General features: G+C 47.9%; 3 protein-coding genes across 3 annotated transcripts; 1 reads left to right on the top strand and 2 right to left on the bottom strand.

Moving 5' to 3' along the window:
- Positions 1-2,948: 2,948 nt before the first annotated feature.
- EAH_00024140 (ubiquitin-conjugating enzyme e2, putative) lies at positions 2,949-4,487 on the top strand (the record flags this gene model as incomplete). Its single annotated transcript, XM_013393077.1, has 3 exons — positions 2,949-3,059; positions 3,806-3,983; positions 4,435-4,487. The coding sequence occupies 3 exons, from the start codon at positions 2,949-2,951 to the stop codon at positions 4,485-4,487; spliced, it is 342 nt and encodes a 113-aa protein (XP_013248531.1).
- Positions 4,488-5,761: 1,274 nt separating this feature from the next.
- Positions 5,762-6,223, bottom strand: EAH_00024130 (hypothetical protein, conserved; the record flags this gene model as incomplete). The annotated part of the gene is made up of 1 exon (XM_013393076.1): positions 5,762-6,223. The coding sequence occupies one exon, from the start codon at positions 6,221-6,223 to the stop codon at positions 5,762-5,764; it is 462 nt and encodes a 153-aa protein (XP_013248530.1).
- A 6,982-nt stretch (positions 6,224-13,205) lies between these two features.
- Positions 13,206-14,146, bottom strand: EAH_00024120 (hypothetical protein; the record flags this gene model as incomplete). Its single annotated transcript, XM_013393075.1, has 3 exons — positions 13,206-13,316; positions 13,910-14,005; positions 14,117-14,146. The coding sequence occupies 3 exons, from the start codon at positions 14,144-14,146 to the stop codon at positions 13,206-13,208; spliced, it is 237 nt and encodes a 78-aa protein (XP_013248529.1).
- Between the last annotated feature and the right edge of the window lie 1,360 nt (positions 14,147-15,506).

Here is a 15,506-nt window from a genome sequence, read left to right as displayed (position 1 = left end):
CGATTATGATTACTATTAGCACCACTACTATTACCTTTACTAGTGTTATTACTGTTACCGTTAATATTATTTTTCTTTTCAATTGAATAACTAGTATGGCGGAACCATTGACCTCTACGAGGAAAAAGTAGCAATAAAAATTGTCTTGCAGGCAGCAAGAAAAGGAGACGGAAGGACGAGACATAGCCCGAGAGCAAAAGAAGATTCTTTTGCTCTCAAGTGCCATAATCATTTTAAACAAATGAGTAAGGTTATAACTCAACTGTATTTTTATCTGTGCAAGGTGTCTGCATCCGCCCTTAAGTGCCAGAGCAGTGACTCGTGAACCTGTTCTGAAGGCAAGGAAGATGGAGGGGGAGTTACGGGCTTTTTCTCTGTCTCTTTTTGTGTTTGTTATGCATGGATCTGCACTGGCGGTAGGGAGCGCAGCAGCCGGATTTTCTTTAAATTGGTGAAAATACCTTTTTGCTTACGGAGAGTCTGGCTGTTTAGGACACACTCCGAATTTAAGAATTGTCTACAGGGTTCGTGCATGCTTTAACTTGGGGTATAATGATGCTTGACTTGCATGTTTGCAGGGCCGTTGTTGCCTTGCAACAGCAGTTGCGACAAGAAATGCTGCTCTGCTGTCAGCATCCACTTCAAGCCTTTGTGCTGGTATAGCACAAAGGCCATAGGACGCCTGTAGGCAGCGAAGGGCCTGGGGCTGACGATGAGGAGAGGGGAGGCGGTTGGCTTCTCGAGAGTGTTTATTTGCAGCAAGGGTTGCTACAACTGCTGCTGCAAGACAGCAGCAAGCCACTCCAAATGCAAGTGTATCCTACAGGTCCCCCTCTGCTGCATGCAGGAGAACATTAATTAGTTGTTGAGCACGCACTTGCCCTTCCATAGGCGCTCTGCATGCAAGTAGGAAAACGGAAAACAATTCAAGACAGATCATGCTTTTGGGTTAAGACAGACAATACAAAAAGCATAAAGACTCCGCAAGGCCGGCTAGCACTAGCAATAAAGCAACAAACACCCACTTGGAATTTCCATACATCGCTTCACTTTGTGTAATGGTTTTAAGTTAATTGAGGGTTTATTTCTCCTGCTTTTACGGACAGCCCCCCACTACTTTGCAGTGCTGAACATACTGAGGCGCTGCTAGCTACGGGCATGGCAGTTGTTGTCTTCACCATACGATTCTTTATCAACGGAAAGCATTCCTTTTGTGTATTATATCTACTAAAAACAATTAATATTACTACTTTTTAGTTTAAATGCGTTCTGCTCTCGTCGTTCTGCTGCCTGTTGACGCCTGCGGCCGCCACTGTAGTGCTGGCACTCAAGTTGGGGGGCTGTGGTAGGAGTAGAGTGTGTAGTGTAATGCACAAATTTCCCTCTTTTTGTGAAATTGAAGGAATATAAACGTTAAAAAAGGAAAATAGCCATAAAAATTGATGTTTTGATGCCTCATTAGCTTGGGGTGTTCGGTATAATTAGTTCTGTTCTTTTTGTTTTTTTTCTCTCCGATCCGATCGCCTTCACTGTCATCCATCTGACCGACATAATATTCTTCTTTTTGCTCTATAGTTCGAATTATATTTCTTTCCTTTTCTCTTTTTAATATTTTAATCGTTTTCGTCGCAGTAACAGCTCCTCTCTCCCGTGCCCTGCCAGGCCAAGGCAGCGCCGCAGCATGATGCTCGTTCCTAAGCGCATCCAGAAAGAAACACACAACCTCGCTAGCGAACCCCGTAAGTCAACACACTTTTTATTCAAGTGCATTTCTCCTGCTTTGTGTACACCAGACGGGCGGGCGATAAGGCAAAGAAAGGCAAACAGAAGGGGAAAAGGTGTAAGGGAAGGAGCGGTTGATAGAAAAGAGACCAACAGCAGGAAGAGGAGAAAAATACTAAACAGGAGCAATGTGACGGAAAATCGAGAAGTAGAGAAAGAGCGGGAGAGTGGCAGAGGGGGGAAGTAGAGGGGAAATGGCGTCACGGAAAGAAGAAAAGGAACAGTGATTTAGTGGTGCCGATGTATTCAGCAGAGGGATCTGTTATTTCTCAATATGCGTTTTCTCGGCATTACTTTGATTTCATCTTAATGGCATTTGCTTGCTTTCACAAACTCAAACACGCAAATACACACATGCATACGTAACGCTATATGCTGCTTTCTGTATGCGGATACGGTGCCGATGCCTGTTGTTGTTCATCCTTTCTCGATCACTCTTTATTTCTCTTTCTTTTCTGCTTATTCACTATTTTTTTTATTGTTTTAAAAATAAATTTCGTCAGGAGGTCCAACTTCCGCTGCTGCCGCCTCCTTTTGTTGTGGAGAGGGCAACGGATTGCGGGCATTTGATGCATCTCTTGCATGGATGCAAAGCCTTTCTCTTTATTTCTCCTCCTTTCGGCGATTATTTCCCTCTGTGTATTTCTACTCCCTTCCTTCTGTTTTTCTCTGATTCGTCAATTCACTCCTTCCTTTCCTTTCACAACTATGAGCTGATGTTTCTCCTGGCTGTTGCCTTTCCCTTGCAGCTCCGGGCATTGAGGCGGCGCCTGACCCTTCTAACTATCGCTACTTTAAAATTATAATGACGGGACCCGCTGGCACACCGTACGAAGGTGGGGAGCTCACTGTCTTCTATCGCCCTCGCCCTCCTTTTCGACACTGAATGCATACATGCATTCAGTGTGCGTCGGTCAGCCAGTGTGCGTGCATGCATGCATTTATTGGGGTATTGTTCTTCGTGAAGAGCAACTGAGTCGGCGTGAGGAGTGAAGTGGTGGGTAGGGCCAGGCGCCTTCGCCACCTCCAGTACATCCCTTTTTTTGAATTTGGGGTGGTTGTTGAACGTCGTGTACTTCGTTGGCGTTTATATTGAATCATTTGACCAGTTTACGTTACCTTTCTCCCTTTATTTTGCTCTGTTTCGTGCATTTCAACGAAATGCGATGGGTTTTCGTGCAGGAGGGCGCTACCGTCTTGAGCTCTTTCTGCCTGAGCAGTACCCAATGGAGCCGCCAAAAGTTCGCTTTCTTACAAAGATATATCATCCCAATATCGTAGGCAAAAATACCTTCTGATTATTACTATTACTTGTTTATATCCACATTATTATTGTGGTTTGTATTCGTGGATCGTTGTCGTCCGATACATAGAGAATGCCCTGTGCTGCTCCTCCCCGCGCAAGAACAGGTCGTTCCTGTTTGTTCATCGATTTGGGAGGCATGCAGGAAAATAATGTATTTCCTTCAACACTCAGTTACTGATAAGAATTAGATAATAAAAATATCAGGGAACATATACGCAAAGTCACTGAATTTTATTTGCCGATAATTATTATTATGCGAAGCCTCATCTGTATTATTATTAATGTACAGATGAGGTTTCGCTGTCGAGCCAGTCGTTCACTGCATGCAGCTCGTCTGTGTTTGTTCGTTCTTCTTGGTGTTAATTTCAATGACTTTATTGGTTGTGTTAAGGTCTAAGAGGGGATTTAGCCCCCAGACGATGGCTAGAACAGCAAAAGCATGCAATACGCAATCTAACAGGACCGAGCGAGATCCAGTGATGTGTCAAGTGGCCACAATAATGGTTGCATATGTTGAACCTTAAGTTTATGGGTGAATTTGTAAGGGTTTTGTCAGTTTCCTTCCGGGTTCTTACAGTTCCCCTTTGGCAGTGTCTGTCTTTCTGTTTCCCCCTCGCTATACAAACATATATATATATATATATATATATATATATATATGTTTGTGTGTGTATGCGTGCGTGCGCGCGTGTGTGTGCGTTTTTGTTCACTGAGCAGGACGCGCTGGGGCGCATTTGCCTCGACATTTTAAAAGACAAGTGGAGCCCCGCGCTGCAGATTCGGACGGTGCTGTTGTCTGTACAGGCCCTCCTTTCGGCCCCTGAACCCGACGACCCTCTAGACACGAAGGTGGCGGATCATTTCAAGCATGATCGACAAGCCGCAGAAGAAAGAGGTGCGCACATTCACCGCAAATAGATTGGGAGACGGATACAAGAGCACAGGGGGGTGTGCAGTGGTGCACCATGCGACGCTAACAGACTAATAGCTTAGCGGAGGTTGAGTTATGAGTCGTGTGGTGGCGGTTGAGGGAGAAGAAAGAGCTAGTTGCATACTGCACGGGAACAGATAGGCAGGACGATGGAGCGGTACACACAAGAGAAAAGGAAACGTAGTTACATCTTTACGATGCGCAAAGACAGGAGACAGGCAAATGACCCATGCACTTAGAAATATGATGATTACAGGACACCATCGAGCGACATGTGCAGGTTGCGATAGGGAAAGGGCCTAATCAAATCAAACATTAATGTAGCACAAGTGATAACCATTAATGTACTGGTCTAAGGCTGTCCCCGGCAAGGCAAATGGCGAAAGCTGTTCTTGTTCTTTGGCTGTGAGCGCAGCTCGGGAGTGGCGGCAGATGTACGCGGGCGACGAGACGATAACATTAGACTGACGGAAATGTGAAAGGAGGGAAAATAAGTTGGTTTTTATGGCGAATCGAAAAAGGAGAAGTTCATCAAAGGCGATCTGTCGTGCAAGTATTCGCCGCTGCAGCACAGACGGCTGAATCTCGTACGCAGAGAAGCCTAACAACTGAAACGCAGAGGGGTAGATAAAGCAACAGATACGATGAACAGTTGAAAAACGACGAACGGATTGATATGCAAACAACCAAACGAACAAACACGATAATTCCTGTTTTTCACTGTTAGTGGCGCAAGAGGCGGAATCTGCGGAACACGGAAGCTGTTTGTGTTCCGTTCGAGAGAAAAGATCCAGCACGCTTTCGATTACCACATTAGTCATTAGCTCTGTGCATCAAGGGCTTAGCTTTACTGTTTAGGCAGGACTTTTTCAGTTCTTCTCTAGCTGAAACTGATGGGCAAGAAGCGTTCTCGCAGGGCGGTTGCTTGTTTTGAATGAGCGAAGAAGAGCCTACAAGCTACGCTCCCTTAACCTTATGAGTTTGTAGCAGGCGCAGCGTTCATTGAATCTTCATTACGGCTGCAGCCGCTTTATCACAATATACTGGCAGAAGTCTCTGCCGTTCATGTGTATTCCGATTTATTGGGATGGGATTGGGACCTCTGACTATAGGGATGAAGAGGTACCAGCAGACAATTATGGATCGAATAGCTCTACAATCCACGTGAACAGCTAAACACAAAGGGTTCACCGCAGTTCGACTGCACCTCTTTCACCCCTAGGTTCATGAGCGGCGGGCAGCTATTTTACTGTATGCTTTCTTCTTGCTAGGTGGAAGGGCGGTAGCCCGTATCGGTTCAGTTTTCATCGGCTACAGTAGTAATTCCTTCCCCCGTGTGATTCATAATGGTTGTCTTTTCAAATAGATAATCATGGTTTTGGCAATGTTTTAAATTGCAGAAATACCATCCATAAGACCAAGAAGTGCGACTGCAGTTGCCGGGAGCTGGAACTCGGCAGAAATGCAGAAGCCTTCCCTGCCCGTGGATTATTGGACACCTCGTTGGCTAGTTAGCTAGCTAGCTAGCCGGCGGCTCTAAATTTGTGGCAGCTGTCCTTCGAATAGACAGCATAAATTATGAAAAAGGGCAGCGACGTTCACGCCACTATGCGGGAGGCGAATTGAGGCGCCTAGCACTGCGGAGATAAATGTCTCGGTGTGCATGTCTTCTTCGTACTGCACAGCCGTCCAACTCTGTATATTATTTGGTTGTCTTTTGTTTTTGTTCATTTTTGCTATGCTCATTTCTGCTGCGTGATCTGCAGCTTGGCGCTTTGATCCTTGACGAGGAAGGCACAAATAAGGCTGAGAAGAGTGCAGAGCAGAGTGAAGGCGCTGGCGATGATGCCTATGATGCCCGAGTATCCGATTTGGCCAAAAAGGGCCATAACGAAGTTCCAGACAAAGAAATGTGCATAGGTTTTGCACATCCAGTCAAAGTTGAACTCCCCAAAGTGGCAGAAAATTGATATCATTCCCATAACAAACGGCGTCCAAATGTCAACAAACACATCAGGCACAAACGAAAACATCGCGAAGCGCCACGTGTAACGGTTGTAGTCCTTTGTGAAACTTTCATCGTATACAACGACACGCGGCGATACCGCAGGCATCAAGAAGAAGAATACAACAACAGACAACACGCCACAAGCCAAACCCAACCAACTCGTGAAACGCGCCAATTTCTCCTTCGCGTCCGCCATTTTACCCTATTTGAAGGGACTTTAAGGACAGTTTATCTGAGGAGAAAAGGCACGCACAGCAGAGCCACGTGCAGCCACTTCTATAAATTTTGTGAATGTGCCTACCGGTAGCAGCTCAACCTCTTCACGCACGCAAGCCAGCGGGCAGGAGAGGACGATTACACGCATTCTAACATTGAAATTCAGATTGAAAAAGCTCTAAATGCAAAAAACGAAGAGGCAATTGAGAACATGGGATGCAGATGTCGCCAGAGGGACGTAAAGACTACGAAACTTTGCAGCTCTAGAACTTTGCATCTCTAGAGTGGCGCAACCGCCCATTGAGCAACAAGGGAAGCTAATTGCAACAACTGCAAAAGAGGAATTTTATCTTACCTCGTCTTTAGCCGCAGCTTAGTATCGCTTCAATCTGTCTGTGGCCCGTCGGTGGATCCGATTGCGAACGTGCGTCGAACGATTTGGTGCAATGAGCCCCCGAGGAATTTCAAGAGGAGATGTTGCTCAAAACAGGCAAAGAAGAGTAATTTGTCAAGGATATGACACTCGGAATTCATTGCAAGCGTTGATGCCTCGGCCTTGGACGCAGGAATTCTGCCGCGCCGAACCATTGGTGTGTACCGCAGGCGCTACTTGGTTGCCTCCAGCGGTATCGCCATTGAACGGAGCTGTAACACTTGTTTCTTTTAGATCAAATGTCTATCATAAAATACCATGAATATATGTATACCAAACGGTCCACGACATCCTCGAATTCTGTCTGGCAGGCTATCTCGCCAGCTTCCCGCATTCCCGTGGACGCCGGCGCGTCCACTTATGGGCACTTCACATACGATGTAGCACTATAGCTATTTAGCATTATTTAATAGCTCAATACGCTTGAAGCCATAAATGTTTCTGCTAAGTGTATACCGTTGACCGCCTACATCGCAGGGAGGCCTCACAGGAAAACGGCAGCTGTGCCTAGATTTCAATGAAAACGTTTTGGACATGCGGAACAAAGTGAAGTACAGTGTACTCAGACTCTTGCTGTATCCGGAGTGTTCATGAAAGGTATCTAGAGTGAAGCGAACGATTATTTGTATGCAGTGAAGGGTTTCATTGGGTTCAGTTTTTCTCGTTCCCTGTAGTCGATGGAATGAGGCTTTCTGGGCGCGTGCGCTGCTTCTGAGCTATATTTAAAGGAAGTGATATTGCGCTTGTGTCCCATCCTTTATGCGTGGCATGTACACTCTATGGCAGCTCTATTTGATTTAATACTCACCTAGCTGTAGGCATGTTGCGTTCGCGATGAACATACTATCGCTTCATACTTTTTATTTGCCTCTGGAAAGCCTAACACTGGACATCAAAGCAAGGCTTGGAGGGATCTAGTGCTCTGAGACCAGGTAGGTAAGCCTGTTAAGAGAGCCAAGCGACCGGTTGAAAGTGGAACCATGTAAGCAACAGGTTCCCAGGAGTGCTGTGCGGCAAGCAGCAGGAGGAACTGGGGTCCGTCAGCGGTTGCTTTCTTGTTCTTCCCAGACCATCCTGATACGCACGAGCGTTGAAGTGTATGTAAATTAGTCAAATAGTAAATGGTTATCTCCACTTCGTTGTTGCTGGCCGAGCGCGCTTACTCCGGCAACCCAGGCTCAAACACCGGTAATTACCCTATAAATCAATTTGATCAATCTGTCGTTCTTCGCACTGCAACTCCTTTGTCACACATGCATAAATCTGTGAGTGCCAACGAAACAAGACTCTTGAAGCACATGGACATATCAGCTACTTGGCTACCAAACGGGCTTTGAGCTGTAACTAGGCCAAAGCAGCAAGATTGTAACGAGACTTGAAAAGTTTTACGTGCTACAAAATGGCACAGAGGCAAATGAAGGATCTGGTAAAGTGAAGTAAACAGCAGTCTTGGAGGAGGAAGCCGCTGACGTACCTTACATCATTGTAGCCTACAAGGCGGATGGTCAGTCTGGATGGGCGTAAACATGGAGAATGAGGTGCGGGAAGCATGGAGGCGTTGTGTATAGCCGCTCGGCATTGCCAGTCCACCGCCTTTGCACCAGCGAACGCGCAATGGTCAGTATACGTGTCAAGGCGAAACAGCAGCGCTAGCAAATGTATGCTGTTGCTGATCTTTTGGTACCTCGTAGTATCCCGCGCGCTAGTCTGTCTGATGAGCATCTGCTGATGTGATGTGCACCTGCGTATTTCGCTCTTGGGGTGGGTCCCTTTATCCCAGAAGAGACACTTCGAGCAGAAGGTGCATGCATGCTCAGCTATGCGGGCAATGCAAAGCTTTCTTTTTCAGGTACCGCAATTTCAACTCTTTTCTCACTATATACTGAAGTTCTTGTGCATTTGGTGGCCTGCATACTCGTTACGGGCAAATCCCTTCATGCGAATCCGTTGTAAAACAGCGCCTGAACGGGCAGAATTATTGCCCGTTCAGGCGACTACTTGACGACTAAAAAATGTTTTGGCAGCTTTAGCAGGTTTGACAGTGATCCGGGGGAGCAGAAAGATAGCGAATGGCACTGAAGGGTAACGCTTTTTACCTAGGGCATCGGGTATCCATGGCAGGCTTTGAAAGTGCGCCGTTGCGAATGTTGGTCGAGCGGGGGGACGCATTCCACCCAAAGTTATTATTACAGCGGACTCGTTTCAGTGGAATTATGCAAATCCTGCAACTTACCCGCTTTCCTTTGGGCACCGAAGGGGGATAGAGGACTGGGTATGGGTCGTGAGGTTTACGGTAGCATTTGTGAGAACTGGTGAGCTTGCGCTCTCTGATTTGTATTCACCGTCGATTCTACCAAGAGACCATTATATATTCAGAGTTTTGCGATCTGCTTAAAGAGCAAGAAGTACCTTTCCGGCACCGCCAAACCAAGCACAGAATGCGATCTACAGTCGCGAATGTACACCATGCGGTGCGTTGTCCAGGTGTAAGGACAGAGTTGTAGGTACTTCGCAAGGCTGGTTTGGCAAAGCGCAAAAAAATTTGTCAGTGTAAACTTGGAGGATTCTGTAGTTTTCTCTCTTTTTACACGCAGGATTTTCACATGTGGAGGAATATTGCAGCTGTTGCGTCTCTGGACACGATGAATCCCCTTCGTGGTAGCATGGTTGCAACATGAATGCCCGCAAGATATGAAGGCTGGATTCCGTTGTGCAATACAGTCATGGAATGACGCAGAACGCCGTCCCCTTAGATTGTGTGTGTGCTTATTAGGTTGGTGTGTATGGTTACCCCGTACATAGATAAATATCACATTATGGATCGTAGCATTACTCCGGACGGGTGCGAGCGGAGATCGGAAATGCCGTTGCAAGAGAAATTATCCCCATTTCAACTCGTCATGCACCTCTGGAATGATGCATTTATGCCATTTTTCACACGGTGAGGCACTTAGCACGGTGGGTTTAGCTTAGTTTGAGACAGTAAGTTGTAATTCTGCTGCACTCATAATGAGCTTGAGCGTGGATGTTAAGCGCTGCAGAAAGGGGCACCGAAAAAGAAAAACACGCGCTCCAGTAGGTGCTTCAATGGGTGATTCAAACCCTGGCACCCCGTTTTACAAAAGACTGCTCGCAACAATTTGCCTGCTAACAAGGTCCCGCGTAAAATAGAAAAAACAACAGTAACCTTTTCTCTGCACAGGGCAATATACACCTATGGGCGTACAGGCTTTCTACGCTGTTGGCAAAAGTGTTGTATGGCACTCTTTCATTAGCTGCAAACTTTTTGGCATGCGGTTTGCAGTGTGCTACCTCTTTAAAAAGGGGCACTTTATTGAAATAACATGGAAATTTTGGCCTCTTCGCTCGTTTAACTCTACGGAAGTGGTACTAAAGTCTGTTTTGCGGCCAACTCCTGGCCCAATTATTTACCTTTTAGGGTTGCCAGCGAGCACCCTATTTCAACCGCTTTACAATACGTTAAAACGAATGAATACAGCCGGCATGGGAGCGTTACAAAGTACATATTCAGGCCTAGCTGACGCCCCTCTAAAATGATACAGCATGAAACCAGTCTAACGGCATTTCCCCCCATTTCATACAACAATACAAATCAATAACCAACAGCCATACATAACACCGAATTGGGCGTTCGCCTTAATTCGTAGAGTTTGACGGCTTTCTCACAAGGTTTGAGCCGCTACGGATTAGGGTTTAGGCGTTTACTGTTTAGGTTTAGGGTTCAGGGTTTAGGGGGTTAGGGTTTGGGGTTTAGGGTTAAGGGCTTCAGGGTTTAGGGGTTTAGGGTTTAGGGTTTAGGGTTTTGGGGTTTTGGGGTTTACGGTTTTGGGGTTTTAGGGTGTCGGGTGTTAGAGTTTTTCAGAATTTAGGATTTAGGATTAAGCCGCCCTTTGCTCTTGCCCTTTTTGCTCTACTTGCTGTGGTGCCTTTTCTCCTTCAATGTTTCAAGGCCCTACATTCCAAAACACTGCAACGTATCTATAAAGTGAATAAACGGAAGCTTGCCGAAGAGGCCGAGGTCCGTGCGACGTAGTTACTGGCCAAAAGAACGAGGGCACTTAGGTCGCGAAGAGGCCTAGACTACCAAAACTTACACTTGCGCGGGTTTAGTGCATGGCTGCGGGTTGGTGGGCTACGGGGGTGCTCGAAGGGAACACAGGAACTACAGCGTATCGCGAGGAGCTGTGGTTACAAACGGATTCCCCCACTTGCACGCGCGATTAGTTGTAGGCGCCTCCGAGACATAATAATTCCTATTCAAGGGGGCTGACACCTGCCCAGTGCCGCACGTTGGCTTTGTTTGAAGGGGAACTAAACGAAAAATCTACGTATAGGCTCAACACACCGTTGTACGTACACAAGGTTAATTCACGAACGAGACTTCGCGGCTGGGTCACCGCTTGAATTAAGGTTTACTGGATTACTTGATACTGCATTAGATATTCAAATCTCAATAACTTAGCATTTAGCGACTAGCTCGGCAAATTAAAAATCGAAGTGCAACGGCAGGGAATTTGAGCACGTCTTTATGGCATGCAGTAACCTTCCCGATTGTTACCATCTCGTCGCCTGCTTGCAGCTGGCGAAAACTGCAGCAGCGGAACACTGTTGAGTGATCATACTGACTTCTCAGTAAGTTGCGCTGGTGGGGGCAAGCATGGCACCGTGCGGATGCCTCCTTCACCGGGAGTGCGGTGATTATTTTGGCACCTGATGCACGGTGTCCCGTAAATGACAGTGAGAAGGTCTTACCACGTGCCGTATCGTGAGGTAAGTACTCCAAGAAAGGTAGACTATCCTCAAGAAGTCAAGGGTCTTCAGTTGCACGTCTGGCGATGTTTTCTTCATTTCGCTTTTGCGCGCTTCGTGATTACGCCTATGCTACGCGGAAGAAAAGATGCGCTAACAATCATGTTGGCGCTCCCAGTTTTTGACCTTCGTATGCGTAAAGGGTCAATGTTTTGGAATTTGCCTTTCGCAATGAAGCAGATGATTGAGGCGCTGGTACTGGCTTGGAAGATCACTTCACACCAGTCACCTTCACGCTTGTAGGTCATTTCTTTCACTCATGTTCTTAGCGTTAAATTAGAACACGCTCGTGTAGAGTTGGACGTTTGGTATTCAAGCGGTATTGCTGGCGTTAGCCCTGAATTGAGACCATTCAAAAATCTCTGCATTTCTACACCAGGGCGCGTGAGTGAGTGACAATGCCATTTTCACGTGCAGCGGGAGGCGTGTTTCAATTGGGGGACTTTGTCTGTGATTCTTCAAACAGGCGGATCTTTTGCAACCAATTGACGAGCTTTGCTTGGAGTTCTTGAAAGGGGCGACGCTAACGCAGTTGACTTATACGGTTCTTCGCGAGTGTTAGAACTCTCTGCACGGGTGTGGCAACGGCATTCCCCGTTGCTGCGCACTAGCAAGACGCAGTTGACACACGTGCCTCAGCGCCCCTGATGGTCTTTTGCTCGTAAGAGGCCGCAGGGGGATCAATGCCAGCATTCCGCCTTTTGCAGGGCAGAGATTTTTGCCTGCACAGGAACGGAGGTGGTAAGTTCTTCCACCGCCTCACTAGAAGGTGTTATGCACGATGAGTTTGGCCAGTATGCGTTGAAACTTTACCGGTTGGGTTGGTTAGAGTAGTCGATGCTGCATTTGCTGCACCCACAGGCCTACGGCTCACCTGCTGCTCACGGCGGCCCCCGGGAGAGATCACGGACTCTCCCCACAAGAATCGTGAGATGGAGTGTTCCAAACATGTTCCCTTGAGCTAAAAGGAGGATAATTTTAGGACTCTTTGAATACTTCCCTTTTTTTTCAATGTTATATGCCCCCGAACCGTCAGCAGTTGCATTGCTGTGGGTCCGAGGAGACCGTTTGCTTCTCGCGTATCCCACAGCGGCGAGATACGAATTACCCATGAGAACATCGTGGGTGTCCTTATATTTCCTCCTATTTACTCATTACTGAAGTTCCCTTGGAGTCCTATCTCTTAAAAACTAGGAGAACTGAACTGCACGTTTTTGCTGAGCGCCCCTAGGCAACGCAGGGAAGAAGACTACACTGAATTGGCGAGCTTCCGTGGGGGATAGAAATCCCAAACGAAAGCTCGCCGCCATCCCCAGTATTACATCGTATTCTACATCAACGTTAATTGCTACATCCATTGTTTAGACATCTGTAAGTGTTCCCCTCCGTGGTCCGAGGCAAGGTGGTGGCACCACCGTAGTGCTGGCCGCTAACGTCGAGGCTCCAAAAGAGGCATGCGGTTTAACACCTGCCCCGACAAGGAACACTGCCTGAAACATACCTCGACATAGCAGCGGTTTTTTTTCTTTGCGGAGGCACATAATATTAACTGCTATCTTCAAAAATGGATGGTTCCGTGCCCTTTTCTTCCTTTGCTCATGTTGGGGCGCCTAGTGGGGACGGGCATCAGTCTCCCGCTACGATCCCCGGCCTTGATGCAGAACCGCTACAGCCTCAGTTTCTTATTCACAGTGAAAACTTATCCACAGGGAGGCACAAGCTCAAACTTACTAGAGCGGCTTTGGCAACCGTTGTTTTGCTCGCCTTCACCGCTGCTCTGGTATTCCTGGTTATCCAGTGCTTCAGAGTACTGACGTCCGGCAGAAGTACGGAGAATCATGGAGTAACATCCCGGAGACTTGCCAGGAGAAGAGGAAACGCTTGTTCCGTGAGTTACCGTGTAAAGAGAACTGGACAAGCTGCAGCACGGCAGGCTTTGCGACTGCCCATTGCCGCCTTTAGGAGGTTCGGTTTGAGCCTGGGGGGCTCCCTACGTGTTTCTCAGGATGCACAGGCGAGTTCCCAATAGATGTTGTGCCCTTCAGCTCCTGCGTGGGAATTTCGTATGGGCGTAGACACAGTGCATCAAGAAGAAAGCAACGCACCAAGCACCTTCACCAGCATGGCTTGAGCATGCGGCTGTGGACGTCATCGGAAGCAAGGCTATCTGGTTCCAACGCAATCAGCAGTCAATGGTGAGTGAGAAGCCCTTCCGCGTGTGGCTTGCACGATTTCAATTGCTGAGGTGAACATCCACTTGCTTCGTGAAGATGACATAGCTGCGGCTGGCGGCAGCTCACCGTGTTCGTTAGTCAGTTTTTAGTGTTTCCTGAATTACATTTGTATCCCCCGATGTTCCATGGTTTAGTTGGTGGCTTGGTAGTTCAGTGCCGTGCTCGCTACCGGTGTGCGTTTTGTAGGCAAGGGAGTGCTCTTGCTTTCGCAGCATTGCGCGCACAACCTCACGGGTATTTCGTTGGGCATTGACTTCATGCGAACCTAGCAAGGGTACCCTCGCATCTCTGCGGGGTGCCACGGTAATTGTGAGAAGTATGCTCTACTACACAATAGATGCTCTACGGGAAGTGAAGGATTGCATGCCTGCGGTACCTTGTGCACGTGGGGATGGATAGCGAGCATTTTGGGCCAATGCTTTCAGCCACTTAATAGTGGCAAGAGGCGACGCTTTGCAGTCATGCATTGCCTGATTTGAGCGCTCAGGAGCTTCGCTGCACGCTGCACTGGGCGTATGTGAAAGCGTGTACAGGTGTCGGCTTTAGGCTGCGGCGAGCCGCAGAGAAGTATGGAAGAGACTATCAGTACCTCACAGCTTGCTGCCGTTTGTAGAGATGATACTTATGCCCATTTGTGGGCTCGACACCATCATCTGCGGCGATCAAATGATTCGCAGTTATGGCTTCATGAGTTCGCGCCTTACCAAAATTTATAGGATATGCAGGGCCGTTCTGTGCATGGTGTCTCACGGACCCTTGTTAATGAGCATCAACAATGCCTCGAAGATTTCTTGGTTTCCTAGCCACGCGTGTTGGGATACGAGGAGCCCTTGTGCACGGTGGACAGTAGAGGTGGGTCCAAACGTTGTCTAGGCCCAGCACTGTGCCCTCTCGTGTGCGTGACCAGGTCTCCGTGTGTACTTTTAAGAAGGCGCGTGCCCACGTGCGTTAACGGTGGATGCTGCGTGAAACTCGATGTCAACGTGATTTGCATAACTTGAAGTGCTCACTGTTGTACAAGGGGTGCGTTGGCGTTCACGCCTGTGGGTGGCGTTGCGAGGGCATGGATATTGGTCAGTAAGTTGCAGCGCGTGGATGTGAGCTTGGATGGAAGCAGAGGTGCAGTGAGAACATTCTGATGGCGCATATGTGCAGAGGACAAACATTCGTTGGGCGCCTTGCAGGGATACTCGCTGAGTTGCGGAAGCGTTCCGCCTGCTTCCCTAAACACTGGTTTCGGAAGATGGCGTTTGCTGCACTGCATGGTCTCGCGGCCAGGCGCGCGATAGAACGGTGGCTGTAGATATTTTGGGCTGTAGATGGAATTGCAGTGGAGGAAATGACACGTGGTGAGCTCGCGCTTTGCGGATCTGGAAGGAAGCAGGCGTGTCATACTTCGCGTGTCCTGTTGACAGCAGGCATGGACCAGGAGTGGGTAGTTTGGGCAATGGTATGGGTAGATAAGGCTAGGCCTTTGTGTTCACACATCTAAAGTTTGGCGCTTTCCCGCGACATGGCTGGAATTCAGAAGAAAGTGCGTGATTGGTAGGAAGCGTACGGAGTGCGTTGTGCGTGGATGGATATTGGTGGATGGGTTGCTGCGCGGGAGTGTGCTTTTGGCTGCAAGCAGCAGTGCGGTGAAAACGTTCGGATTGAGTATACGTGCACGACACAGCCCTTGGTTTTGTGTTGTGTAGGAATGTTGGTTGAGGTGGGGAAGACGTGCACCTGGTTGGCTACACACGTCTTTTCGACAAGCGTCATTT

The sequence above is a fragment of the Eimeria acervulina genome, genomic scaffold (assembly GCF_000499425.1).
Source record: "Eimeria acervulina Houghton genomic scaffold, Eah_scaff188, whole genome shotgun sequence".
Taxonomy (NCBI): domain Eukaryota; phylum Apicomplexa; class Conoidasida; order Eucoccidiorida; family Eimeriidae; genus Eimeria; species Eimeria acervulina.
This window is presented reverse-complemented; position numbering and strand designations above follow the sequence as displayed.